At 38.4% G+C, this 25,921-nt stretch overlaps 3 protein-coding genes across 6 annotated transcripts in view; all 3 read left to right on the top strand.

The window, feature by feature from the left end:
• Positions 1–1,726: 1,726 nt before the first annotated feature.
• LOC106963594 (MOB kinase activator 1B) lies at positions 1,727–11,662 on the top strand. Its single transcript, XM_015058603.1, has 6 exons — positions 1,727–2,012; positions 3,742–3,908; positions 6,264–6,357; positions 6,748–6,881; positions 8,985–9,148; positions 9,240–11,662. Exons 1-6 carry the CDS (start codon positions 1,999–2,001, stop codon positions 9,315–9,317), a joined length of 651 nt encoding a protein of 216 aa, XP_014914089.1. The 5' UTR covers positions 1,727–1,998; the 3' UTR covers positions 9,318–11,662.
• Positions 11,663–11,903: 241 nt separating this feature from the next.
• Positions 11,904–17,584, top strand: dck (deoxycytidine kinase). Its single transcript, XM_015058602.1, has 7 exons — positions 11,904–12,127; positions 12,418–12,533; positions 13,977–14,170; positions 14,385–14,532; positions 14,642–14,757; positions 16,082–16,181; positions 16,763–17,584. Exons 1-7 carry the CDS (start codon positions 12,037–12,039, stop codon positions 16,787–16,789), a joined length of 792 nt encoding a protein of 263 aa, XP_014914088.1. The 5' UTR covers positions 11,904–12,036; the 3' UTR covers positions 16,790–17,584.
• Positions 17,585–17,817: 233 nt separating this feature from the next.
• Positions 17,818–25,921, top strand: part of LOC106963595 (electrogenic sodium bicarbonate cotransporter 1-like) — a 35,135-nt gene continuing 27,031 nt past the window's right edge. For all 4 annotated transcript variants that reach the window (XM_015058605.1, XM_015058606.1, XM_015058608.1 and 1 more), the window contains exon 1: positions 17,818–18,160. In XM_015058605.1, the coding sequence (XP_014914091.1) occupies positions 18,141–18,160 (20 nt within the window). In that variant the 5' untranslated portion in view covers positions 17,818–18,140. The remainder of the gene's footprint in view (positions 18,161–25,921) is intronic.

The following is a 25,921-nucleotide window of genomic DNA, read 5'->3' as shown; positions in this document are numbered from 1 at the left end:
TAACACTATATTTGAAGGGGTGTGCACAAGACTGACATGACACTGTCATAAAGATGACTTAACATCTGTCATGAACATAAAGGAGTCTTTATGAATGTTTATGTCAGTTATCATGAAGTGTCATTAGGTAAATAATGACACTTTTAATGCAAAGTTGCTCTAAAAGTTGCATTGAAAGTCCATTAAAAATGGCAACTTTGCATTAAATTATCATACTTTACAAAATCATGCAAATGTTTATGTTTATGTTTATGACAGTGTCATGTCAGTCTTATGCACACCCCTTCAAATAAAGTGTTACCAAATGTTTTTATTTATGCATGTTGCTCTGTGTTTCTGTATTTGAAAAATCAGGGTGCACTAAAAGGAACAAGAGAAATGGATGTCATCTTTATTAATCCACAGAAATAAAAGCATAATATTTGGTTAGTAACCAAGCTTGCACTAAATTAGATATAAATTAGACTTATTTCAGTATTTATGTACATACTTTATAGTCACACAGCGGTCTAATATCTCTTTATTTATTTTATTTTATTTTATTTTATTTTATTTTATTTTAATTTCTTAAAAATAAGAAAAGAAAGAAAGGGAGTGATACAGATGCAGTTAGTTTTTCAGCCCAGTTGGACCCAGACATGTTGCCAGGTGCTTTGAATGTCCTCCAAAGTAAACTGTTTTCTGGACAGTGGGGTGACTGGTTTCAGTTTATTTTGAGACATTTTTATGTCCCTCACCAGTCTCAAACATTGGTACACTGTTAAAAAAAAAAAGGTGTTTTATGTTCTGGTTCATTTTGGCTGTTCTGATACAAACCCTTTCTTCTGACTTCAATACATGTGAAAAACCTAATATTTGGCTGGTGTTATTTCATTTTAATTCTTTGGATATAACTCATAAGCAAGACTGATCAAATAGGTGATAATGTAAACCCAGAAGCAGGCGCGAGATGTGCAAAATTGTTTCCAATTAAAAACGTTTTGACGATAATGGACATTATTGTCACATTCTGGGTTTGATTGACCCATTATCTGATCAGGACTCTGCTTAAACAGGGATGCAGGAGATCTGAAGGTGATTATCAGCAGTAACTCTGTAGTTGAGCTCTCTAAATGCTGTGTAGTGTCTCAAAAATCCTTGGTGAAGCCCTAGAATCCCTCTGATGAGTCACAGAAGATTCTTCCTCCTCTGTGGATTTTTTGTGTACATCTTCTCCTTGTCCTCTGCTCGTGTGCTTGTCTGCCCTTGATACGCTCTCTCGGGCCTCATCTGTGTGATTGAATCTTCCTCTGAGGAAAATATTAACCAGGAGTCAATGAGAGTCAATTACAAAGCCAATTGGCTTAGTGTCTATAGAGCAAAGAAGAGGTTCATCAAAGTTTTAAGGTCTCTTAAAGTTGTGACCCCCAAAAACATTTCTATTTTGTTTCTTGTTCTTATCTGTCTGGGTGTAGAGTTGGTTTTTCCACTTCTTTCTGCAAACTACTTGATTTTTTTTTTCTCTTTAGGTTGACGAGGACTGCAGGAAAAAGGTGGAGATTGGAACGTGATAAATAATTGAAAATTGTACGGTTAAACAAAAAAAAAAAAGGGGGGGGGGGGGGGTAAATATTGTTTTAAAAAAATCCCACTGTATTGAAAAAACAAAAAGGCATACTTCATTAAACTAAAACGAGTGCCTTAATTTTTTAATCCACTAGATGGCAGCACACATCAGAAATCCCTTTTGGTCCATCTGCTGAAGAAGTCAGGTACCTTCGCTCTGCGTTTAGAGCAGCAGTCATATATCAGAGTCTAGCAAACAACGCTGCTTTCTGTGTTGCTAGCGTAGAGCGTTTTTGGCAGTACGATTATTTATTTGAGAAATTCATCGGTTCCGACAGAAAAAGCCAGAAAAGACGAGAAGAAGAGTGACATTAAAGAGTTTAGTCCCTTTTCGGTGTCCATCCTCTCAGCCTGATTTAAAGAAGATTTTTTTTTCCTGATCTCCGGGGAACCATGAGCTTCCTTTTGTGAGTTATAAATACTTGGTGAAGTCCTTTTTTGCCTTCATCATTTGGGTTTAAGTTGTAGAGAACAGTAGCTGATATTTCACTGCTGGGAAGCCAGCTAGCGATAAAATAAACAAAGGATTAGTCTACTTCCTGGACTTGCCTTTTCATCATTAGTGTTATTTGCGTGTGTTGTTCTAGTTTTCTGTTTAAAAATCCTCACACATTCCAGTTTAGTTGGATCAACGTATAAACAATTACTATGTTTTCCAAGAAGACTTATAGTTAAATGTAATTTGAATTATTTTTGAAATCTATTCGTCGTGTGGCCTGGATATTTGCTGGTGCACACTGCTAACAAGTGCTAACATTAGCTTCAGTTAAACAAAACACAGTTCGGTCTCATTTGGCCCCTAAAGCTGTACGCTTGAGTAAGGAATGTGTTTTTGTGTCGTCTGTAAACTACAAACTGTTTAATAACCGAGTATAAAATTGAAATGAGAAGAAAAACAACCGGCGAAAAAAAAAAAATGCTGGTTAGGATGGCAGGACCTAACCTGTATGTGGGTGAAACCATTAAGTCGAAATGGTAAACTAAATAACAAAATTAAATTTTTACATATAAAACTGATTCGTAATAACTCACTCCCTCTACGGTTAAAACCTGTTTTCGTTTTGCTTTGTCTTGTTTATTAACATTTCTAACCAAAGTTCTGCTGAAATGAAATTTTAATTGAAATAGATTTGTTGCATTTAAAACCTATACAGGTGGGAAGCAACTACGACCTGAGTTACATATCAGCATTTTAATTACAAATAATATTTACATTTTTCAGAAGCATTCTCTGTTTCAGCGAAAATTCAACTTTTACTCTATTGGAGTTATTAGTTTGTGCGACATTGAAGAGTTTTTTTTTTTTTTTTAAAGTTGTTGATATAAAACGCACTGAATCCCCAAAGTAAAGATCTCAGCTTTGTTTAAAATAAGGTTTTCTTTCATATAAATCTTTGCCATTAATAAACATTCGCTTTGTTTGCACCGGCTTTAGTTGTGTTTTCACTTTGAGAGGGTGTGTGCAGTATGAAGATGTTGGCTCATTCAGTGTTGGGACATGTTGACAGTCAATTTCTGTCTATTGCGTTTCATAAATTCAGATTTCATTTGGCCTGCACTTTTGCATGTGTTGCCTCACACTTTAATAAAAGCAGTAAAACATCTGTTAAAAAAATGTTAATTGGCCTGAATGCTCTGTTTTACACAGGGGAGCTGGGATTAAAATGAGTTTACAGTGAAAACACCAAAAAAAAACCAATCAAATTTGGTATGTTTTTGTCTTCATAAATGGCAGCACACGTTGCTTTAGGTGCTTATTTTATTCATCTACGTTAATTCTCACGATGGTTTCTTCTTTTTTTTTCATTCATAAAATCAGATGCGAGAGACGCAGATTTGCTTTAGCTGGCGGTTTAGTTAGCCGCCGAGCTGTTTCGGTGCGTTTCTGCTTTGATGCCTGAAAAATTCTTGTTTAATGGAGCAGTGCGAGATCCTGAATGCAGCCTCATTAAACACAGAGAGATGTACTGTTCTGTCCCGCTGTTCTTGCATCTGTGGCTCCTTTGTCAGTAATAATTGAAAAAAAAAAAAAAACCCTGACTTGATTTTTTTGTTTATTTATTTATTTATTTAAGCAAACTTCCCTTTTGTGAACTCAAGTGATTTATCCTTCCGTTTGTCTCCGTCTTTCCACAGTGGAAACCGTTCGTCCAAAACATTCAAGCCCAAGAAGAATATCCCAGAGGGTTCTCATCAGTATGAGCTGTTGAAACACGCCGAGGCGACGCTGGGGAGTGGAAACCTGCGCATGGCGGTCATGTTGCCCGAGGGGGAAGACTTAAATGAGTGGGTCGCCGTCAACAGTGAGTCCTGCCTTTTGCCTTTTTTTTTTTTTTTTCCAGTCAAATTCTTTATCTCAGCACCTCCTTTTCTTTCTTTTGTCTTTAAAAATAACTTCTCGTTCCTCAAATGTCAGTTTGTCCAGGTCGTGTATCAGGTGAGGGTGAACTTTCATGGTGCGAGCTCCTGGCTTCGCCTCTAAAGACCGCTCGCTTTCATGCCAGGAAGACCGCTGCGAATGCTAAATAGATTTTATTGAGCCGTTCGTTAAGAGCCCTGCTAAGCAACGGCGAATGGCTCTGCTTAAAGATAAATTCCTCCCACGATCCAGTTCTTGTAAAGTTTAATTTGTTCAGCAGGGCCGACATGCAGCCAAATGGTTACGAACTAAGAATTTTGCACCAGGTTCGCAGCACAGCTTTCCACACAGTGCAGGTTTTCATTACAGTGGAAGATTTTCTTTTCTTTTTCTTTTTTTTTCAGTCTGTTGCACAAGCTGCTTTGACTTTCACAATAAAGGGAAGTCGGGAGAGAAAAACAGCTGTAAGAAGTCACTTCTCTCGCCATCAGGGCTCACTGACTTTTCACATGATTGCTGCTCATAGGAAGCTGCAGCAACACAGTGTGACATGGCTTAAAAATAAAATCTGTTTTTTTTTTTTTCCCCCATGCCAGATCTGATTTTAATAATTGTTTTTCTCATTTTCTTGAAAAAAAAAAAAAGCTAATGACAGAAAATAGGTTCTAAAAGTTGCTTTTATTTCAGTCATAAAATAAAAGTAGCATGACAAAGTATTAGGGCCAGGCTGTGAGAGTTTTTGTTTGTTTACAAGAGTTTTGTTGTAATGCTAGCAGAATAAAGACACAGTTTTACCAGAACTGTCTTAAAATTAAGAGGAAAACTAGTGTTTTAATGAGAAAAAAAACCTTGAATAACTCATTTTTTTAATCTTTGGTGTTGTGGTTCTCATAAAATTTCTACTTCATTCTCTGAATATCCTGGTAATAAGACTTTATTCTCTATCTTATTTAGACTTTATTATCATATGACTTCATTCTCATATTACTACATCTGTATTGTTTTAACATCATGACTTTATTTTTGTTTTTAAAAAAAGTGTTAGAATGACTTGGTCAGAGAATTGATCTGATTTCAAAGTCCAAATAAACAGGAGTTGTGAAAAAACTGCTTGTCAAACAAGATGTTGGCCTTGCATCAGTCATTCTGAACATGCTGGAAACAAAAAGAAGTTGCACAGGAATGTGTTTTTTTATTTTTTTTATTTTTTTATTTGTTTCGTGTCCGACCTGCTCAGCTGTACAAAGAGCTGCCCATGTGAAAATCCACACCTAATTCACACACAAAAGTCCCATAATCTCTCTGGAGACGTGTCACTTTATCTGCGTGTCAACGTGTCGTAACAAAATGGACAGTTGAGTCCGAAGCTTTGATTTATTGTTTTCCTGACTGGAGCTTCCTAGTTTTGGGATAAAGTGATTAAAACATTCCTTTTGGGAAATGCGAGTCCAAAAACGAGCCTCGATTTAGCGGCAGCACTGCTTCCTGTAAGGATGGAAAGCCATCACTTGGGTCAGTGTAACTTTAAATATGCTGTAAAAGCTGGTTGTCATGGTGACCTGACAAGCAGCACTTTTGGCAAAGCAGGAAAGAACTTGATGGCAACTTTCAAATGAGACTTTTTAGCATTTATTGCTACCATGTAGTGATTGTTTGCATTGGAGAAAAGTGACTGTGAGCATTGTTGCTAATGCTAATGCTAGCAGCAGCAGATCCAGTATGGTGGCTCATTTAAAGGGACGGTCCAGTGGGACCTCATTTGGGAAAAAGATTCTGAGTATGGAAAAGTATTTATTCCCCATCCTGTTCTTTTCTTCCATCCTTTGTTCTATTCTTTCCCCCTTGTGCTATGTCTTCAGTCCTTCCCTCCTCCCTTTCTTTGTTTCTTTTTCCTGGCTTTATTAATCTTGTCCTCCTTCCTGTCTTGTGTCAAACTTGATGCCTTGTTTTATTCCTTACCTTTACCTATCCTTTCTTCCTCCTCGTGTCCTTTATTCTTTTATTGTCTACCCTCCTGTCTTTCATGTTGTTTTTAATCCTTTCTTCTGCATTTACTTGCAGTTTCTGGTTTCTCCATGTTCCGTATTTGGAACTTGCCCTCTGTAGAAAAATATCATCATGCCGATGGAAACCTGAAATAAGAACTTGTTTTTTTACGTCAAAACCTTTAAAATAACTTTATTCTGGAAATGCAACGTGGGCTTTCTGCCTGGCAAATGAAATGCGGGGAGACATCTGTTAATCCCGGCATCAACAAAATAATAATAATTTGCTTTTTTTGATTTTTTTTTTTCCTCAGCGGTGGATTTCTTCAACCAGATCAACATGCTGTACGGCACCATCACAGACTTCTGCACAGAAGAAAGCTGTCCAGTCATGTCTGCCGGTCCTAAGTAAGAGCACCTTAGCAACCACTTGTTTTTTTTATTAAAGTCTGGCAAATTTCTTCACAACAGTTATAATTAGCATATTGCATTGTTTTTCATATATCAGCTGAACAACAAACGGAACATAAGCAGAAGTTTCTGAAACATCCGATGCATTCAATCACTTTATTAACCTCTTATAGTAGAGATGTGTTTTTGCCTCGGCAGTGGACGCTCACCAGACATTTTGCATGTCAGTGACTATTTTAGATTAGCCTCTTCAAGGTCTACTGAGAATGACATCTGGTGACTAGACTGGATAATCTTATCTGGCCTTCCAGGTGTTATATTTATAGTTTATTCACACACACACACACAAAATAAAGCCAAAGCAAAACTTGTATCTATTCTCTGCAGGTACGAGTACCATTGGGCCGACGGAACCAACATCAAGAAACCCATTAAATGCTCAGCCCCCAAGTATATCGATTACCTCATGACGTGGGTGCAGGACCAGCTGGATGATGAAACGCTTTTCCCTTCAAAGATCGGTGAGGTTTCTTTCCAGCTGCTTTTTACCCGTCTTCTAAGTGTACAAGCTGCTTTTGATTATTATTTTTTTTTAGCAGCTATACAAGTACACTAAAGCTACAGCTAGTAAAAATGGAAATCCTGGATCTATAGAGCACAGACATGGCCCCGTCTTCTTGCTTTAATATTTACAGTCCACAGTGCACTGATCTTTTTTACACGTATAATTAGCGGCAGCCTGCCTCTTTAGCAGAGGTAGATTTCATGCTTGTACAGGATTCATGTTCTGTAATTTGTGGTTGAATCACACAGTCATGTCTCAGCCTCTATGCCAGCTGAGGCCTGCGTTGTTAAGCGTCGAGCGTTATTTTTGTAGATACCATCCGGCATAAATGGATGTCAGCTGGCCTCAGAAGTGTGCATCTCAGGAGAAGAGCTCAATGTGCCTTCCCTGAGGCAGCAGATTTGCATTCTTTCTCTATAATCTTTAGATTTCCATACTGAGAGCCAAGCAGCACAGTGCAGCAGATAATTGAATAATTCAGCAAAATCTCTCGCATTTGGATACAAGAACCTAATTTGCAATAGCTGTTCACAAAAGATTGCTTTTTTTATTGGAGAAAAAAAAAAATTAGCCACTGAAAAATTCAAGATGGCCATCAAGGAAAATTGATTTTTGCACTAAATTTGCCAATATTTATTACAGAAAAATACCTAGTGTCAAATAATAAGTTGCTAAGCACGAAACAATTTGCCAAAGCGAACACTAAACACATTACTGAAATTAGCTGAAGCTAATACCAAACACATAAAAAAAATTAGCTAAAGCAAAACCGCTAATCACAAATAGCTGAAGCTGACGCTAAACCGCTTATCACTAAAAAAATGAGTGGAAGCTAAACTGTAAAACACATTTAAAAGTTGTGGAAAGTCGGGCTTAACCGTTAAACACATAAAAAAGTAGTTGAAGTTGATGCTAAGCTGCTTAATATAAAACAAATTGTAGAATTTGTAGCTTCCACATTTAAAATTTGCAGAAGCTAATGCTAAACTGCTAAAAACATAATAAAATTAGCGGAAGCTAATACTAAACATAAAGACGACTGTCTCCCTGTCTGTGTCACTCGTCTTCATCTCCTTCCAGTTGATGTCTGGTGTAAAACTCACAAACAGCAAAGGTAGTTCAGTTCTGTTGACTGATTTCAGCTAAATATTATAACTACAAATTGTATGACTAGCATGATCAAAGTTGAAAACGTACGATGTGACAAAGTTCATCCAAGTCATGAAAATGACGAAAACGACAACTATTTTTCAATATGACCGTCACCCTGAAACTCAACCGGAAATATGAAAAACATACAACCCGACGGTGAGCATGATCATTTTCATGCTCCTATTCACACTTGAATGATTTTTACAATAAAACGCTGCTCTAAAGTTGTTGTTTCTTTTTAAAGCTGTCATATCAGAGCCTTTTGAAGTTTTAATGTGTACGATTCTTCACAAATAAATACTACGCTCCCTTTTTCCCTTTTCTTTTTTTGATAAATAATTGATCTGAAGAGACTCTGTTTTCCTGTAGCAGGTCTCCTCAGCACACTGCTGAGCTTTACAGCGGGGAGTAGCGGAGGTCTGTTTGAACGTGAAGAAATGTTCCATCCTGGAGACGAATGCTTAACATGTCGGTGCTGTGAGGGGCTTGTGTGTTGCTGTCATGATTGTTCTCGCCTTCCTCCAATCGTGCTGTGGCCTGCCAACAGGCACTTTTGCAATCCGGGTGAACGTGCTGTCCAGATCTTGTTCGTTCTTGTTTTTCATCTGCGTGGAAGGAAAGCGGGATAAACGTGCAGCATGACGCATTAAGTTAACATTTCCCAAACTGCAAATTGTCTCTATGGCGACTAGTTTTTGTGCAGACCTGAAGGGGAAAAAGTCTAGGCAGTTCATGTCCAGGATGTGTGTGGTCTGCAGAGATTTTTACCTGCCCTCTTCCTGACTCTCAACCCTCTACAAGTCTTGGATGGATTAAAGTTTCAAAGCATTATATTTTGTAAATTAATAGCTTTTCTGCTATTTATTCACCTAATTGTTCTCTTCTTCTTCTTCTTTTTTTTTTCAAGGTGTTCCCTTTAAGCGCAACTTCATGTCTGTGGCGAAGACCATCCTGAAGCGGCTGTTCAGGGTTTACGCCCACATCTACCACCAGCACTTTGACTCCGTCATGCAGCTGCAGGAGGAGGCCCACCTCAACACTTCTTTCAAACACTTCATCTTTTTTGTTCAGGTGAAAATTCTCAAATATTTGAAGAATAACATCAATATCCGCTCACAAGTATTAAAAACCTCCCCCTTTCTTTTTCTTTCTCTCCTCTCAGGAGTTCAACCTCATTGACAGAAAAGAGCTGGCCCCACTACAGGAGCTGATTGAGAAACTCACCACTAAGGATAGATAAACAGCGATGCAGACGTGTATTTTATTGTTCTAGTTTTTTGCACAGACGCCCACCCCCTCCTCTGGCTGTATGTATGCAGTATGTACTACATGGATTTCCATTTGGGGAAATGTTTTTAATATTGCCAGGAAGACGGCTGGGTTTTTGATAGGTTTAAGGCACCAGGACAATTTTTTTTTTTTTTAAATTATTATCAGGGATTTCAGACTTGATTAACAGAGAGAGAGAGAGAAAAAAAACCCATTTAGGTGTATGGAAGAGAATCCCTTGTATCCACACATGATGATGATGATGATAATTTAGGATTATAAAGACATATTGTATCTTCACGAATTTTCATTTCTTTGATCATCCAATGCACTCACAAGTGAGAATAGCGGTGAAATTTGAAGCCAGCTTTAAGTCTTGGTCAGTAGGTTTCCCTCTTTTGCTTCGTTCTCCATTCAAAGGTCAGAGTTCAGTCGACTGCTGTAGTTGCCATCAGTACAGAAGAACCCTAAGTGCCTAGCATGGCTCGTCGTCGCCCTATATCAGCAAGGAGAACTGTCCGAAGATTAAGGCCATATTCGATCGACATATTTCAAGTTTTCAACCTACCTCCCTTTAGACCTAAACAACCCTGAACTTTCCTATTTGTTACTTTATTTTTTACCTTTTATTGGATGGATTTTTTTTTTCTGTAAACTCCCAAATTTGCTCCTTTTTTTTTCTTTTTTTGCAAGTCTCCTTGTGCTCTGAGAAGGTGACGATTAATGAATGTGTCAAAGGTTATAAAAGTGAGGTTAGAGTTCTTTTTTTTTTCATATTTTAGAGCAGGGACTAATATTAATAATAATAATAATAAGCTCCTAGGTTTGTCCCTGTGTGCTAGTTTCCTCCTTTAAACCCTAAAACCTTTTCGAGTAGAAACATTTAGCGAGGGATCGGAAACCTTCCAACTGTACATACATACCTGCAGATAGATACAGATGCATATTTAACCAACACTGTTTGAGAACTTATAAGCATTTTTGAGTCAGATAACGCTACATACCTTGGTATCTGGATAGCCATGAAGCACTTTGAACAAGTTTTCAAACCACTCTTGCCTGAATGTTTTTCCTCTGCATATGTTGGACGTTGTGAGAAGATGTGTCATGTGACTGATCGTGTGCGCAAGCGTATACACACACGCCCCCTGTAATAATTTCATGTTTTTTTAGAGCTAGAAATGCGAGACCATGATGGATAACTTTCCAAACTTTTCCCCACCTTTTAACTCAACAAAATTGTACAATTTAAAAGCTAAGCTAATGAAATCGTGTTTCGGGACGAAATAAAAAAAAAAAAGCAGAAAATTTCCACACCCTTGAACGAACCTGAACCGTATCATACTTTTTCATAACGAGATCCCTCTGTTAATCTATAAACTACAACTTTAAATTTAAATGCTGAAATTTAAATTTAGATTTAATTATTTTTTTTAAAGTTGTGCAAGTAGCTACTACATTACATTAAAGGTGGAAAACGTTGGAAATGATTTCTTCATCATGCTCCAAGTCTTAAAATCCTGAAATTTGAACAGCTGAGTTTTGAGAGCTACTGTATCTTTTTCCTCATATTTTTCCAAATGAATGTTAAATGGATCAGTTTCCTCCGAGGTTAGCTGTAAGGCACAACTAATGATTTATTCTACTTATGTGATTTTTGTTTTTTTTCTTTCTTTCTTTTTGCTACTGTGCTTTAAAAAGTTGAAGCATGCTCCCCTTTCCTAATGTAAAAGTTGAGTTGCTATGCAATGACTGAAACACTAAACGGATCACCAGTTGGCTCTTTCGTACGCTAAATCTTAATAATTGTAATAGTTCTTGAATTTGGCTGGGACAGAAATGAAAAAGCTTGTTCACTTTAGCTCAAAAACAGTGAATTTGTCGAAACTCACAGAATTTGTCGAAAGTAAAATTGATGTGTAAATACTGAGGACTGACTGATTCTTTTTTTTTTTTGAAGTGAGCATGGAGTAGTGGCTTTCTCTTAATTGAATATATTGAGTCTTTTTAGAGGCTGCTTCGTCTCCTTTATTCAGTTATTGAAAACTCCTGTTTTGCATATTTAATGTTTGTTTCACTTTCTTATCTAATTATTATTATTATGAATGTTACTGATCAGCAGATACTCTGAAGTGTAATAGAATACATGTCGTCCTCATGAGATGCCCACAACGAAGCCTCCAGCCTACAGTTGATCCTCTTTGCTTTATTGATTGTTGAGATGTTTGTAAATAATGGCTTGATATGGATTTTCAGTGCTACTGAATTGGTTTATTCTGTTTACAAGGCAAATAAAGGTGGTCTTGACTCGCTGAATCATCTGGTTTTACTGTGTACCTTGAGAATTTGTGTTTGCAGCCTTTCAAAAGTTTAAATTTCCCCACATTTTGCGCGTCAGCATGTAAAATATATTTAAGAAGCAATAACTATTTATGCACATTTTTTTTTTTGGTTTTGTTTGTTTCTTAATGAGACTTTGATGATTTTTCTCATTAAAACACTTAAGTTTACACAAATACGTAAACAGAGGCGGAAGTGGGTGGTCCGTGGGGAGAATGGTTCCGGGGCGGACTACTTCCGGACTTATTCCGCCAAATTTAAACAAGAGACTTCTCACCAGTTGCAGCTGTTCACCCTGTTCTCCTTAATCAATTAAGCCGCTTTTGGAGTCGATTATCAAATCTTTGAAGATGCCTGCTATACCGAAGAGACCTTGCCCCGACCCAATGAATGACTCTATGGAGAAGAGAATAACGCGCATTTCAATCGAAGGAAACATTGGTGAGTTAACCTTGTCTGAGAGAAATATGATTTTTATTAAAGTTTTAAAGATTTTTAAACGTGTATTGAGTCATATTTTAGTTGCATAGCACGCCCTTGAATTGTGTACATTGTTACATTGTTTTTCGCACTGGCATTTACTTTGCCGCCAATTTCAGTCACATATGTCCGCCTTTTTCTCTTTATCTTACTTGAAAGTTACTGGCAATATTTTTTACTTCTACTGTTACGCTTGTAGTTCTTATTGCACTGTATGGCTGAAGTCGAGCTGGTGTATCTTTTGTGTGCAGCGGCTGGGAAGTCTACTTTTGTGCGCCTTTTGGAGCAGGAGAGCACAGATTGGGAGGTAGTACCGGAACCGATCGCTAGATGGTGCAATGTCCAAACAACAAGCAGCGACTTTGAGGTATTTCCAACACTGCGGCTTAATGAGCTGAAAGAGACCACAATTAAAAAACAAAAACACAGAAAGCCAGTTTAATACGGACCTATGAGACTTATATCTATAATTCGGTGGTCAAGGCTCCTTCAGAAGGCAGCAGACCGCCATTTATCCATGTCTAGATAACTGGGAGAGCCTTCATCCGTATTTAGAGTGCAGCTGCCATCTGTCCACATATCTGCTCTGGTTACAGTTAACATGACACACCCAGGGGAACAGGTGCTTTCACGACAGTTAAGCATGTCATCGTCACAGACATGAACACCTGTAGCTTAAACCTTGTTTTGTTTAACATGCACACACATTAGTCTGCCAGGCATAAACATGATATTAGAGATGTTGCAAGTGATTATTTGTAAGGAGAAGGCAACTGAACTGTGTGGTTGAAAAGAAGAAGCTGGTTAGAATCAGTTCAGTTTTTGGAGTTGGTTTAAAAAGAAAAACAGTTGTGTAGTTTATCTTTTGTGTACATTATGCACTCTGACATTGATGTCACTGAGCGAACAATCCCATGTTTCAGACCACTGCATAAGGTCCTGCTGCCACATCTACAATAAACAGCCGCTTGCATAATAAGACGCCCTCTACTGGCAGGTTGAAACAAATCTATGTTTTCATGTCCAACTAAAGAGTTTCTTTTTACAGTTTTTTTTTTTCTCACTTAGAAGTAATTTGGGTAAAAGAACGACTAAGAGATGTTCTTTATTGCAGCTTATGTTTTCTTCAACTGTTAGAGTAAAAATAATAGAGATGCAGGATTTGTTCTGGTTCTTTGTCTTAAACTCTGTTTTAATTTAAGCTCACAAAGCCTTGAGTGTAAATCACAGGTGTTCAAAGTCGGTCCTCAAGGGCCAGCATCCTGCACGTTTTAGTTCTCTCCCTGGTTTAACATACCTGGATCAAATGATGGCTCATTAGAGACCACAGGAGAACATTGACAAGCTGAAAAGATTGTTACTACCACCAGGGAGAGAACTAAAACGGCCCTCGAGGACCGACTTTGGGCACCCCTGATGTAGATTTTCCACTGTCTGTTTTAAACTTTTCATTTTAAATGTGTTTGTACCAAATCCTTTATCATAGAAAAATGTGTTTTTTTTTTCCCCCTTCAAATTACTAAATGGTAACAGTAACTATGACGACTCTTTAAACTCAGGGGATTGAGATTAGATTGTCTAAATGTAGAGGCAATAACCTGAACCGGAAGAGCGGATATTGATATTGAAACATTCTTTCATTTTTGCTCCCTTCCTCAGTAGCCATAGTTACGTCGGGGTACATTTAATATTTCACAGTGATAAATGTTTATGGTAAGTACTTTCTTCACAAAGCTTGAGGTGGATTTGCTGCGTTTTGAGCCGATGGAGGGAAAAGCCTCTCACACGGTCTTGACCTCGTTTTCGTTAGGAGCTGACCACGTCTCAGAGGAGCGGCGGCAACGTGTTGAAGATGATGTACGAGAAGCCCGAGAGGTGGGCTTACACCTTCCAGAGCTACGCCTGCATCAGCCGAGTGCGAGCCCAGATCAAATCTGCAAACGGGAAGCTCCGAGAGGCTGAGAATCCTGTGTTGTTCTACGAGAGATCCATCTACAGTGACAGGTATCAGGGCGCACACATCTCAAGAAAGAAAAAAACAACAACAAAAAAACAGAGTTTTCTTGTAATCAATCTCGTCATTGCTAAGTCTGCAACATTTGCTTCTGCTTTAGCTCTTAACAGTTAACTTTACTTTATGGTATGGTTTTAACTGAGAGGCATGTTTTACGTCTCAGTAATGTAGGCATTCCTGTCTCCTGCGCACCTTTTGCCTCAGGTACATCTTTGCAGGCAACCTATATGAAAGTGAATGCATGAATGAGACTGAATGGTCCATCTACCAGGACTTGCATGGCTGGCTTCACAACCAGTTTGGCAAGCACATTGAGCTAGATGGTATCATCTACCTCAGAGCTTCACCAGAGGTACTCTTCCACTCACCGATTGCTCTTCTTTATGTCAAAATGGATATTTTTGTAATGGAGAACACCAGATCTACACAAATAAGTTCATTTTCTGCTGTTTGCATCACAGAAATGCTTGGAGCGATTACACATGAGGGGAAGAGAGGAGGAACAGGAAATCCCTCTGGAATACCTGGAGAAGCTCCACTACAAGCATGAGAGCTGGCTGCAGAATAAGACCATGAAGTGAGTCACATGCACATGCATGCACCTGAACTGGTCATTAATGGGAAAACGGATGCTAACATCACATCCTAATTGTTGGCATACTATTTAAAGGTTGAGCTAGAATTTAAAGTTTTTAACAACTCCATAGCCATGTTTCTGACATGGAACAAAATGGAAAAGGCTACTAGAAAAATGTTCACTCTGTAAAGAGATGTCAAGTCAAGAGGGCAACACAACAGTCCGAATGGAGGGAATTTGTTTTTTTATTTTGTGCACGCACAGATATGAAAATTTGGGCCAATATGAATACTGCTGCTATGGCCGATAACCAATATTTACTCGTATTGTTTTTCCCAATATAAAAGCGATTATGTTGCTTCTGTTAAACACCCCATAACTGCCCCACAAACCCTCTGAAACAAAAAACTGTACAAAGATGGAAATATAAACTTTTAATATTAACCTGGATTTACTTATCAGACTGATTTTAAAAAAATGATTAAAATTGACCGATGGTGATGCTAATGTATTTTCCTTCCATCGTTTCTTATTCTCCTTAGTTTTGAAAAAGAAAAGAAAAGGCTAATTTCCATTTTCTGAAGTAAAAATCTAAGATGGTTTAACAAAAAGTTATTCAAATAATGTAGTCAGTAGCTATATACACATTACAGATGGGAGCACTTATAATTTAATAGTAAACTGGTGATCTATGAAATGGCATTGTGTTTTTTTTTGTATATTCTACTTCAATGAAAAGAACTGTAAAATGTGGATGTTTTTAATTGACCAACAAAAACTACAGACAATGATGGACTTTTTTTAATAAGCATGTTTAAATGCATATTAGAATGTTTACATTTTCACTGCAGAGTCATTGCTTTGTTTAAACAGTTAAAGTGTTAAAGTTAAACTCTGACAAGTCGTTGTTCTAACAATACTGCAGTTAGAGTAGATGTAATGCTCAAAGATAAGACTAATGGACAAAGTTCTTAGAGTTTGGAAAGGTATGAATTTCCTTCCTCTGTCTTATGAGTCTAATTTATTGTTTTTCTGAAGAGGAGAAACAATGCGTTCTTTGATTTGCCACATTTTTTTTTATTTATGTAATTATATTTGTGGATGCAGGTGTATGTTGTTTTAGGAAAGTTTAAATTTGGTTGTTCTTAAGCTGAGTTTGATTTAAACAGCTTAAAAACATATCTTGGACTCGAATGTTATTTAGAAACTCAAAAACTGAGTACATTCAGACATGGAAAAGCATGAGTTTCTACTATTTAAAATGGCTTTGAATGCAGGGATGTAACTTGTTAAACATCACTAACTACATGGCGTGTGCCCACAGCATGGAGTTTGAGTATCTCAGTGACGTTCCCGTTCTGACCTTGGACGTGAACGACGATTTTAAGCAAAACAATTCAAAGAGTGCCGACATGATTGAGAAGGTGAGTGAAGGTTCTTAAGCAATGCAGGAAGTCTTCATACAAAAGGGAACAAAATATAGAAAAATAAAATCACGAGACTGTCAGAAGAGGAACTGATGGAGCCAATACCATTAAAGGGCTGAGGTGTAAAAAAGCAGGAAGTCAGTCTGTGCCAGGAAAATCCTGACTAGTGCACCTCCAGATGCATTCTGGTAATTCTGCACTTTTGAGGACAATAGTAGTAGTTACTACTTTTATAAAAACATTAGTTCCCTTTTGTAGCACAGACTTTTAACAAGCTGTTGAAGGCAGAATGCTATTGTGCAATCTGCTATGCAGTGTCTGTGAGCTCTGATGTTGAGAAGGAAACTCTCAACTGGGTTTCACACAGCTAATAAAGATGCTTATTGGGCAGTTTTCTGTTGATTGTAAACAAGAACGCATTGCGGTTTAACCTCAAATCAAAAACTGCTTATTGAGCCGAAAGCTGGATGCCGGTGCTTTCCATCAACAGTATCAGAAATGAACATTGACTCTGTATTTTTTTGATGACCCTTGATGTCCTTTATGATTTTTTTCTTTTCTTTTCTTTTTTTTTTTAGGTGAAGGAGTTCTTGAGCACATTGTGACGGGAAAAAGGGAATAACATCCTGGAATAACAATGAATTACCCCAACAACCATCACTTCTCTCATTCATTTGTTGTTTTCAATATCTGAAAATGTGCACTTTTTTAATATAATTTTGCTGTTTTTTGTTGTTGTTTTTTTTACTTGTGTAGTTATAAATGGAAATGAGTGCACAGCTTTCCAACATTTAGTAAAGGATAATGCTTGAAATACTAAAGTGTGTGTATGTGTGCTTATCTGCACAGGTTCCTTTAATATTCAGCATCTGTGTTCATTTCACAAATAAAAAAAATTGTTTTTATTATTTTTAAAGAATACTCATAAAATCAAAGCTATCTTTAAAAATAGCTTTGAAGGGATGATCATGCAGCTCGGACAAAAAAGTAACTGAAATGGACTCATAACTTCAGCATCATCACTCTACCTCTTTTATTTGCATCTCTGTGCGCCCTCAGACTCTGTCAGCCTGGGCAGAAAGCCACAGTAAATGTAAAAAATTTGATTGCATAAATACAAATGTGATTATATTTGAACTTACCGAGATGCACTTGTAGTTCCTCCAGAAGGTGTCACCAGTCCCCATTATAACCTGTAGGCTATTTTAGACATCTGTCTGCCTTTACTTGGTGCTGCCAGTAGGACTGAACAAAACCACCTGAATTAATAGCTTTGGTTCTCTTTAATTGAGTGGGCTATTTTTATTTTTATGTTTTTACTTGAGGTGAAACCAAAGTTTTTAATTGATGAAATTGTATTGAATTTAAAACGTGTTTTAAATAAACAGTTTACATATCTAAAAGTGATGTCTCACTCCCTTATTCGTCTAAATTTATTGTGCCGAAGGATTTTTTTTAAAAAACGTGCTTTCAGATTCTAGGGCAAGTTAATTTGGTAAACAATAGAGGAGCAGTTTGTCAAGTGGAGGCATCTGGAGCGCCACCCATGAGTAACTTTTTGTGACCTCCGCCCCCCCCTCCAAACGCTGGCGTCACGCAGGAGGAGGGATGGGACGTTAAATATGGAAAACAGACACGCAGCTCACGGAGACTCTCCACGCGCCTCCGACGCTCCGCTTTTCTTTAAGATGTTGGCCCGGCACGAGCCCAACGAGTCCAGCTAGATGAGGAGGCTTGTGCGTCCTCATGTGCTGAGTTTGGTTTGCCGAGTCAAAGAGATCATCCCCGCCAGATAGCACGCAACTCATCGCCTCCTTTGTTACTTTTTTTTTTTTTTAGAGAGAGAGAGAGAGAAGGTGAAAGCTTCCAAAAGACGCAACTTGAGCAACATAAAAGAAGAGAGAGACATCTGCCGAGTACAAGGCTTGATTATCTTTGAGGAAGAAATTTGTCGCCATGAGTTCCGAAAAGAGCAAGTAAGTTAACTTTACTCCTGTGTTTTTCGGATAAAGTACAACTTCGACTATAAAGTTTATTCGTCCCCATTTCATCTGTAAATTGGAGTTTGGATTTAGGACAGTTGTGGAGGAGAGATCTGCTTTATACTCTGTATTACAGGTGAATTTCGGTTCTGAGTAGTATTTCTGTGACTAGGTTAAAAAAACAAACAAAAACAAACTAGTGGATCATTAAAAACCAATCGTGATCGGAAAAATACCAGTCACTGAAAAAGGCTCCGTTTGGTCGTAGATAAGCCACTGTTCCTGCACCGCTGTGCCTATGAACGGACGGTAATCTATTTTCCAAGAACCTGTCACTATCAATTAGGAAGAGAAAGACAGAGCAGGCCCAGCGGTGGATGGATCATCTGCTGTCCATCTTTATGAATAAAGCTGTGCGTGTGCCTCACAGCGCAGGCGCGGTGATATTAGATATGAAAACCACAAACCCGCGGTGTATTTGTTTTGTTTTCTTTTCCTTTTAAGCCACTCATTTTCAATAGAGGTCCATTCTAAACAAAACCAAGAAAACAGTGTTATCCTTAAGCAGAATTGGAAAGCTAAAGAATGGAAATGGCTAACTGTGAAGGCAGGAGACGCCAGAAATAAAACATTAAAACCTGATAACCGTCCCGCGGTCCTTCGACTATATCCTTTAAATGTATTGTACATCTCTCACCTGGGTAAGACTTGTTTTGTTGGAGCTTGTTTCAAGTTTCACATGCGGTTCCCTCAAGTTCAGAAATAACATAAAGACTACTGAATGTGTCTGTAGGAAGTGGATGCATAAAAGTGCAATTGTGGGTAAAAGGTTTACATTCTGTGATGAATCTCGGTGCTCTTTGATAAAGAATAGTGTCAATTGGCTTTATGTCAATGTAAGACAAGAAGTTGGCTGGATGATAATGTAGTGTGTGTTTTTTAAAAATATGTTAAATGAAAGCACAATAAGCAGCAACTAAAAAGCCCTAAGTGAGTTCCAAATGACAGCCAGGTTGTCATCAATTGAAATGCCAAGATATTTAGAAAAATACCTTATATTTGTACCTTCTGTGGAGAAAAAATGACAAAAACCAATCAAGCTGTTTGTGTGCCTATCAACACAGGCATACATATAGGCATATGTCTATATGTACTTTTTTTTTAAAGAACATATCCTTGGTTTTTCAGATTGAGTTGAACAAATCATAGCAGAATAATGTATTGTGGAATGAGTAGGCCAAGTATATTTGCATAACTGGGTCATCAGCATAGAAATAGAGTAATGCATCACTAACCCAACCCACACAATTACTATAAAGTTTCAAAAATGGTTTGACTTTTCTGACATTTATAAAGCTAAAGAAGAAAAGCACTGAGTGATACAAAACCCTGATAGATTAAAATCCAGACAAATGCACAATCTAAAAAGAAAATGTCTGAAAGCTACTGGCATAGGATTTCATTTAAAAATTGTATTTTCCATGCTCTTCGTTTTTCAGAAAGAAGTCTGTACAATAGTCTTTTGAATCCAAAGCTTCATTTAAAAGTTTGGTGGAAGCATCCACCAGACTTATGGAGAGATGAGTCGTTCCTTTATTGGTGATTCACAGTTGTTGTTTTGGTTTTTTTTTCAAGCACTTTATGGAGGATAAAGAGTTTCGATGGGGTTTAGGTAGGTAATTCAGAGGGATCACCATTTAACCAAGGGAGTATCAGGAATTGTAACGACTCAAAGGGAAGGATAAAAAAAAACAAAAAAAACGCTCTTATTACAGAATAGTAATGAAGTATAGATTTCCCTTGAAAAAGCACATTGAAGTAAAAACTGCTAAATCTGCTTTCCTATGTTTGGATTTATAACTTCACAAGGTGGTGAGAGTAAAGAATGACAGATGAGAAAAATTTTTGCAGGTTTCCAAAATAAATGGTGAAGAAACATTTAAGTTCCAAGCAATTCAGCCTTGTTGGACTAACTATTTAATGATGATTCACAAAAATAAAACAGCTAAACAACAGCTAAACAGAAAAGCGGATCATCATCTTCTGTACGTTAGAAACTATGTCCAGAGTGAGTTGGGTTGGTTTTGTTGAAAAGTCAGACTTGCTGCTGTAAAATTTGTGCAAGTCATTGTTGCGCAATTCCTGGCACAACTCTGTAGCAAATCAGACTTTATTATTACCATCGAGCAGAAATCCCCTCCGTCTGTTTTGAACTTATTTCTCAAGCACCTGAATTGCATCAGCTGTGCCATCTAATCTTAGCTATTGCATTTCCTTGTAATATTTGCAGGGTTGGGTTGAGTCCTCTTCAAAGTAAATACAGAGTGAAGAGTGACGTATCTGTGTGGGGGCGTATACACACAGGGCCTGATTTCTCTCTCTCCTTTGTCTCCATTGGGTGACACGTGGTTTATAGTAAGGAAATGTTTTTGTCTTCCTTTTTCTATCATTTGCTTTCTTGCATGCCAAGGAAACAAAGAAGCTTCTTATTGTTAGGCGGAAACTTAACAGTTATGTTCCTCGAAATTGCACATCCTCTTAATTCCTTAACCAGTCAGACCTTCTTTGTGGGAAATTGCAAAACCCAAGACATACCTGTCCAACAGGTCGCGCATTAAATCACTTTTTTGTCAGGAATTGTGTTAGAACTTAAGTCTCTGCTATTTTGTTGCATCCATTTTTCCTGACAAGAAAGTAGACATTAGAAAGCACAGTAAAATGGGCTTTGTTGATTAAGTTTTCCCTGAAATAATCAAATCTTACACCAACTGTTGTTTGTTCTTTTTTTTTTTTTTTTTTTTTGCTGTGATATATCAATTTTTGAACTAGTATGGCAAAGTGGTTCACAGGTATAAGATCCACACAGGATGATGACTAAATTACTTGATATCAGTTTGTGTTGCTTGTAGCCGTTAGCCTGTTCAGGGAGTGCAGAGATCTGGCAGATCCTTTTAGTTTTCCAACTTGCAGCTAGAAATATCTTTAAGTTGGGTTTTAATCCGTCTTGCCATTTCAGAAGTAAATTCAATGCGGTCAGTGGTACTTCCTGGTTCACTGGTGTCTGCTTCAGTGTCCACTGTGGGGTTTGGTTTTAGCTATTTGGACTTATTAGCTCCCCTCTTATCTCTGTGACTCTACTAAAGGATTCACCAGGGTTATTTGTACCACAGTTTGTTAACTATGGTTGTAATTATTCAAGTAACTCTTTCTATTTTTACTTTTTTTTTATTGTGACAAGTGTCAGATGGGATTTCCCTTTGCTATTTTATAGGTAGCTACATTTTTCCCCAACCTTTTGAAAGTTCATTTGTGCGTAATATATGCTCTAAACACGCTAAGCATTATCTACAGAGATTGTTTTTTTGAAGTGTGTGAAAATGTACCACTTGGCATAAAAGAAAATCGGCTAGTTATTCTTTGCTAACGCTAACGTTAACGCTGTTGAGGCATAACAAACTCACCTGGCATCATATGACTGCAGGTGCTGTTGAATAGATGTCAATTTGAGATTGCTTGGAGAAGCTGAGTAAGGAATTTTACAGCAAATTGAAATGTTTTATTTAACTTTACATATATATATATATAAAAAAAACTGTTAACACCGATTAATAATGGGCTCTTTGAAATGAGCTCCTCCAGACAATTTAGCCCCTTTAGAAAAGTGAAGACGTTACCAGCGCAGGGCTCCTAATTCGCCATTGTACATCTTGTTGCACTTGCTGCCCTCATGGTAAATCTAGCTGACTGCTGGGACTGGGTACGTCACTCTGTAAAGAGATGTAGATGATCCCTGATCCTGATCCTGCCTCCTCATGCTCTGGCGGGTTTATCCAGCCTCACGAGGGCAACACGAAGCAAAGCAGAAAGCTGACCACTGCGCATAAAGTAGCCACGACAGGAAGTGAAAGCGGAGATCCAGATATGCTCCCATAACAATGATGTGACGAAGGAGATACGGCGGGATCTTATCTTCCATGTGTTCCCATGCCTTGGCCTCATGTTGACTTTGCTGAGCATTGCTAAAAGAGCATAATTCAGGTTTCTTTGTGTCGCTCAAGCCTGCTTCACACACCGGCCGCGCACTCGCTTCCTCTGCTGCATCCTGGGTGTCCCTGCACCACCTCTGGTAGTTTTCCCTTTATTAAGCCCTCCCTGTCCCAGGCCACCGTGTGAAGTGATTAATGCTGCTCCACGGCCAGCAGGAAACCTGAAACATGAACTTAGTTTTGCTCTCCCCGTGCATTCAGTGGTTTTCTGAGGACTTTTTTCGTTGCACTACGTGGCCTGTCTCCATGCACCTAGCTGCATTTCTATACCTGCTGCAAAGGTGGAGAAAAGGAAAAAAAAAACTGCTGAGCCGTGTTCTTGGAACGCCCCCTTAACCTCATTTCCCACACGTGTGGTGTGATTGTGCTGCAGTGAATGAAAGCAGCTGCACCCTGTGAGTTTCAGAAGTGTCTGAACAGACGTAAACATACTTGTTGCCACTCCTCGTTCAGATGAGTAAGAAGTCTTACAATTAGTTGTAATGTTGTATTGGTAGCATAACCCTCACACTGAAACTGTGGAAAAATACAACCATTTGAGTTCAGTTTATTATTCATTCTGGGGGAAAAACCATCTAGTGCTATATGCTTATTAGTAATTCATGACTTCCTCATTCCTTTTGGTATAAATATGAAGTCAATTTCCTTTAGCCCCCAGTTACTTAGTTGGAAGATGTGTCACTTATATCTCGGTACCAGGGAGTAACAGATGTCTTAATAACAAACTTTAGGCATCAGCAGATTGGAAACTTTTTTGTCCAAAAGTTTAGCTAACTCCACTGAGACTTCAAGTGAAACTGTGTGGTTTGGTAAGATCGACCTAAAATTGAGCTGTTTGGTAATAAACCCTCAAGGTGGTTTTGGTGGGAAAACTCCCCTATTGTGGGACTTGTGTCATGCTGTGGGCCTGCTTCTCTTCAAATGGTGATAAGGGCTTTGTTAAAGAACTTAATGAAGGACTGAAGCGCTGTGCGTCTGCTTCTCTTCAAATGGTGATAAGGTCTTTGTTAAAGAACTTAATGAAGAACTAAAGCACCTTGTTCTAAGCTTTACGTCATACAGAGAGTCTAGATCTTTGGGTATTGAGAGACGATTGCTTGTTGGAGGCTTGGCGTTTAACTTTTAAATGATTGGATCTGAGTTTAACCAGTGGCTAGGCAGTGATGTATGTAAATTGAATCAGCTCGATGAAGCTTACTGGAAAATGTGTGTGCTGTAAACAACCCTATGGGCAAAAGGGCCACGACATCTTTGCGTTGTACCTCTGTCATCTCACATCCAGATATATGCAATAAAATGTCTTACGCATACTGCGACTTTAATTGCTCAACATATAGAAATGTGGCCGACACAGACCGAATGTCTTCGTTCACATCCTCCACTCAGACAAATCAAGCTCAATGGGAGAAATCCTAGATGGAGCACTGATAGGAGATGAGAATCATGCGGAATTGCATAGGAAGGATACGACCAAGATTTGAAGATTTTAATTCGAAATTACAAAAACACGTTTTTGGCATTAAAATAAAGTAGCACCAAGTGCACTGAACCATAAAGGAAGATTGTTGTGGTTAGAACAGCAGTAGAGTGTCATTGGTGTGAATGCAGTAGAGTGTCATTGGCATAACAATGAAAGTCACTGTTCATTACTTTTCAACGCAGACCGTTGATATGCAAAATGTTTAAGAGTGGGCCAAGAACTGATGTCTGGGGAACACATTTGGTTTTAAGAAAGAAATATGAGGAAGTACACAAAGCTTTCACACACACAATATGTTCTGAAAGTGAAAAGTCAAAGAAGAAGGCCTTACAAACTCTTGGCAACACAAGACTATAGAACAATCTTAGACCTAACCTGGCTCATCGCAGTGTGTATAAACATGGCCAAATCAACAAAAAAAATCTTCAGTGAATACAACAAACCACCGTAGCATAACACAAAAAGATGCCAAACATAAAAAGTGTGCTGATAATACTCATTCAAACTGTGTCAGTGAGGCTGCCCAGGAACAAGATCTGCACAAAAAGAAAACAGAGTGACATAATCAAGTCCTTGAAATGAGTGGTACTTTCAGTACAGTCTGTCCTGGAGGGGTGGAATATACAGCGCAGGCAGGAGAAACGGGCGGCTAGAAGATAACGCCGAGTCTTTCCACGTAACGTAGCGTCGTAGCACAACTGCTGTTTAATCAGCGACAAAAGGAGGGCAGAGATATTACTGAACGCACACTTCTCGTGACTTGTTTGATGTCTTGCTATCGGCGTAGTACCTCTGTCATCTCACGTCCAGATATCGTTATCCTCATGGGAAACTCAAACAAGTGTGTAAAGTAACTGAAGGAACACGCTGTATTCTTCCTGGCTTTGTTTACAGTGGCCAGCGCTGCCCCACTCTGATTAATTTGCAAGCTGACAAAAACCCCCTCCAGCCTCCCCTTCTGGCAAATTTCAGATGGGTTGATATCTTCTCAATCTAGATCAGTTTTAACGTGATTCTCTCATTTTGATTCTCTTCACACTTAAGACGGTTTTAATCGAACAAGCCAAGGTGCAGGTGATGAAAACTTTAGTCTGTGGCGCAAAGTACGAAATGCTTGTGGCAGACCGATTTTCTGTTTATAGAAAAGGTTGCTTGACTATTTTACGTCATGTGGCCTAAAGCAGCTTTTTATAGCCTGGATGTGTGTACTTTTACTGGACCAGGAGAGAGAGAGGGCGGGGGGAACCAAATTTTATTCCAAGCTCACAGGAACATCTTTAAGCAGCAGCTTGATAAAAAGGAACGAAGTCTAGAGCAGAGAAGAAAAGTCACCTAAGATGCTGTCTGGACCTGCATCCTTGTTTTATGCCCAAGATGCGGCTTATAACTGTGATTGAGAAAAAAAAAAGAAAAAAAAAAAGACTCACAATGACTTTCAGTTCTTACTCGGAGTCTGGTACTGACGCGTGTGCTGGCACGTTCAAGTGTGTCAGCTGCACTTGTGATACATGGAAAAAAACAATTGTTTGTAAAATAAATTCATGCTTCAAGCTACAGAGTAGGTTAATGAGGCTGTATCGGTTAGGTATGTTCAATAATATTGGAGGGAAAAAGTCAGACTCTAGTTTTGAATATATAATTAGTTGTGGAAGTTAATCCAATGTTACTAACTAACTAGCTGTGCAATCCCTTTACATCAGTGGTTGATAATTTCACCAGAAACTAGAAGAAGATCGCACTCCTCATCAATTATTTCATTTAAATCCCAGAAAAATTCAAATTAATTGATAAATGAGGTTTGATTAATTCTTGACTTATTTTCAGACCTTGTGGCTGCAGACACAAAGGTGTTAGGAGAAAGGTTTCCAGTTAAAATCTGATCTCGAGCGCATGTTGAAGCATGCAGCCCTACTACTAGAGTGCAGAGTGTAACTACACATCAGAGGAGGGAAACCATACGTAAATGTATTCCCACAACAAACCTTTCGGAGACACAGCGAACATGAGGAAGAACATGATCCGGCACAGAGGACCAGAGCTACGATGTAACAATTTAGATCAAAGCGGTTTCATCTGTCAGGATGGCCCAGTCAAAGTCCAGGCCTAAATCCAGTTGAGAATCCACCGCAGGGGAATTCAGAGATGCCATCCAGCTATTATGCCTATAAGCCACAGTGATTTCCAAGAAAGACATGGCTAAAACAGGACTTGCTAGAACAACATAGCTGG

This window comes from Poecilia latipinna, unplaced genomic scaffold (assembly GCF_001443285.1).
Source record: "Poecilia latipinna isolate Pla-1442-1.1 unplaced genomic scaffold, P_latipinna-1.0 Scaffold1553, whole genome shotgun sequence".
In the NCBI taxonomy this organism is placed as follows: domain Eukaryota; kingdom Metazoa; phylum Chordata; class Actinopteri; order Cyprinodontiformes; family Poeciliidae; genus Poecilia; species Poecilia latipinna.
Note: the sequence above shows the minus strand (reverse complement) of the source record. Positions and strands in the feature narration are given on the sequence as shown.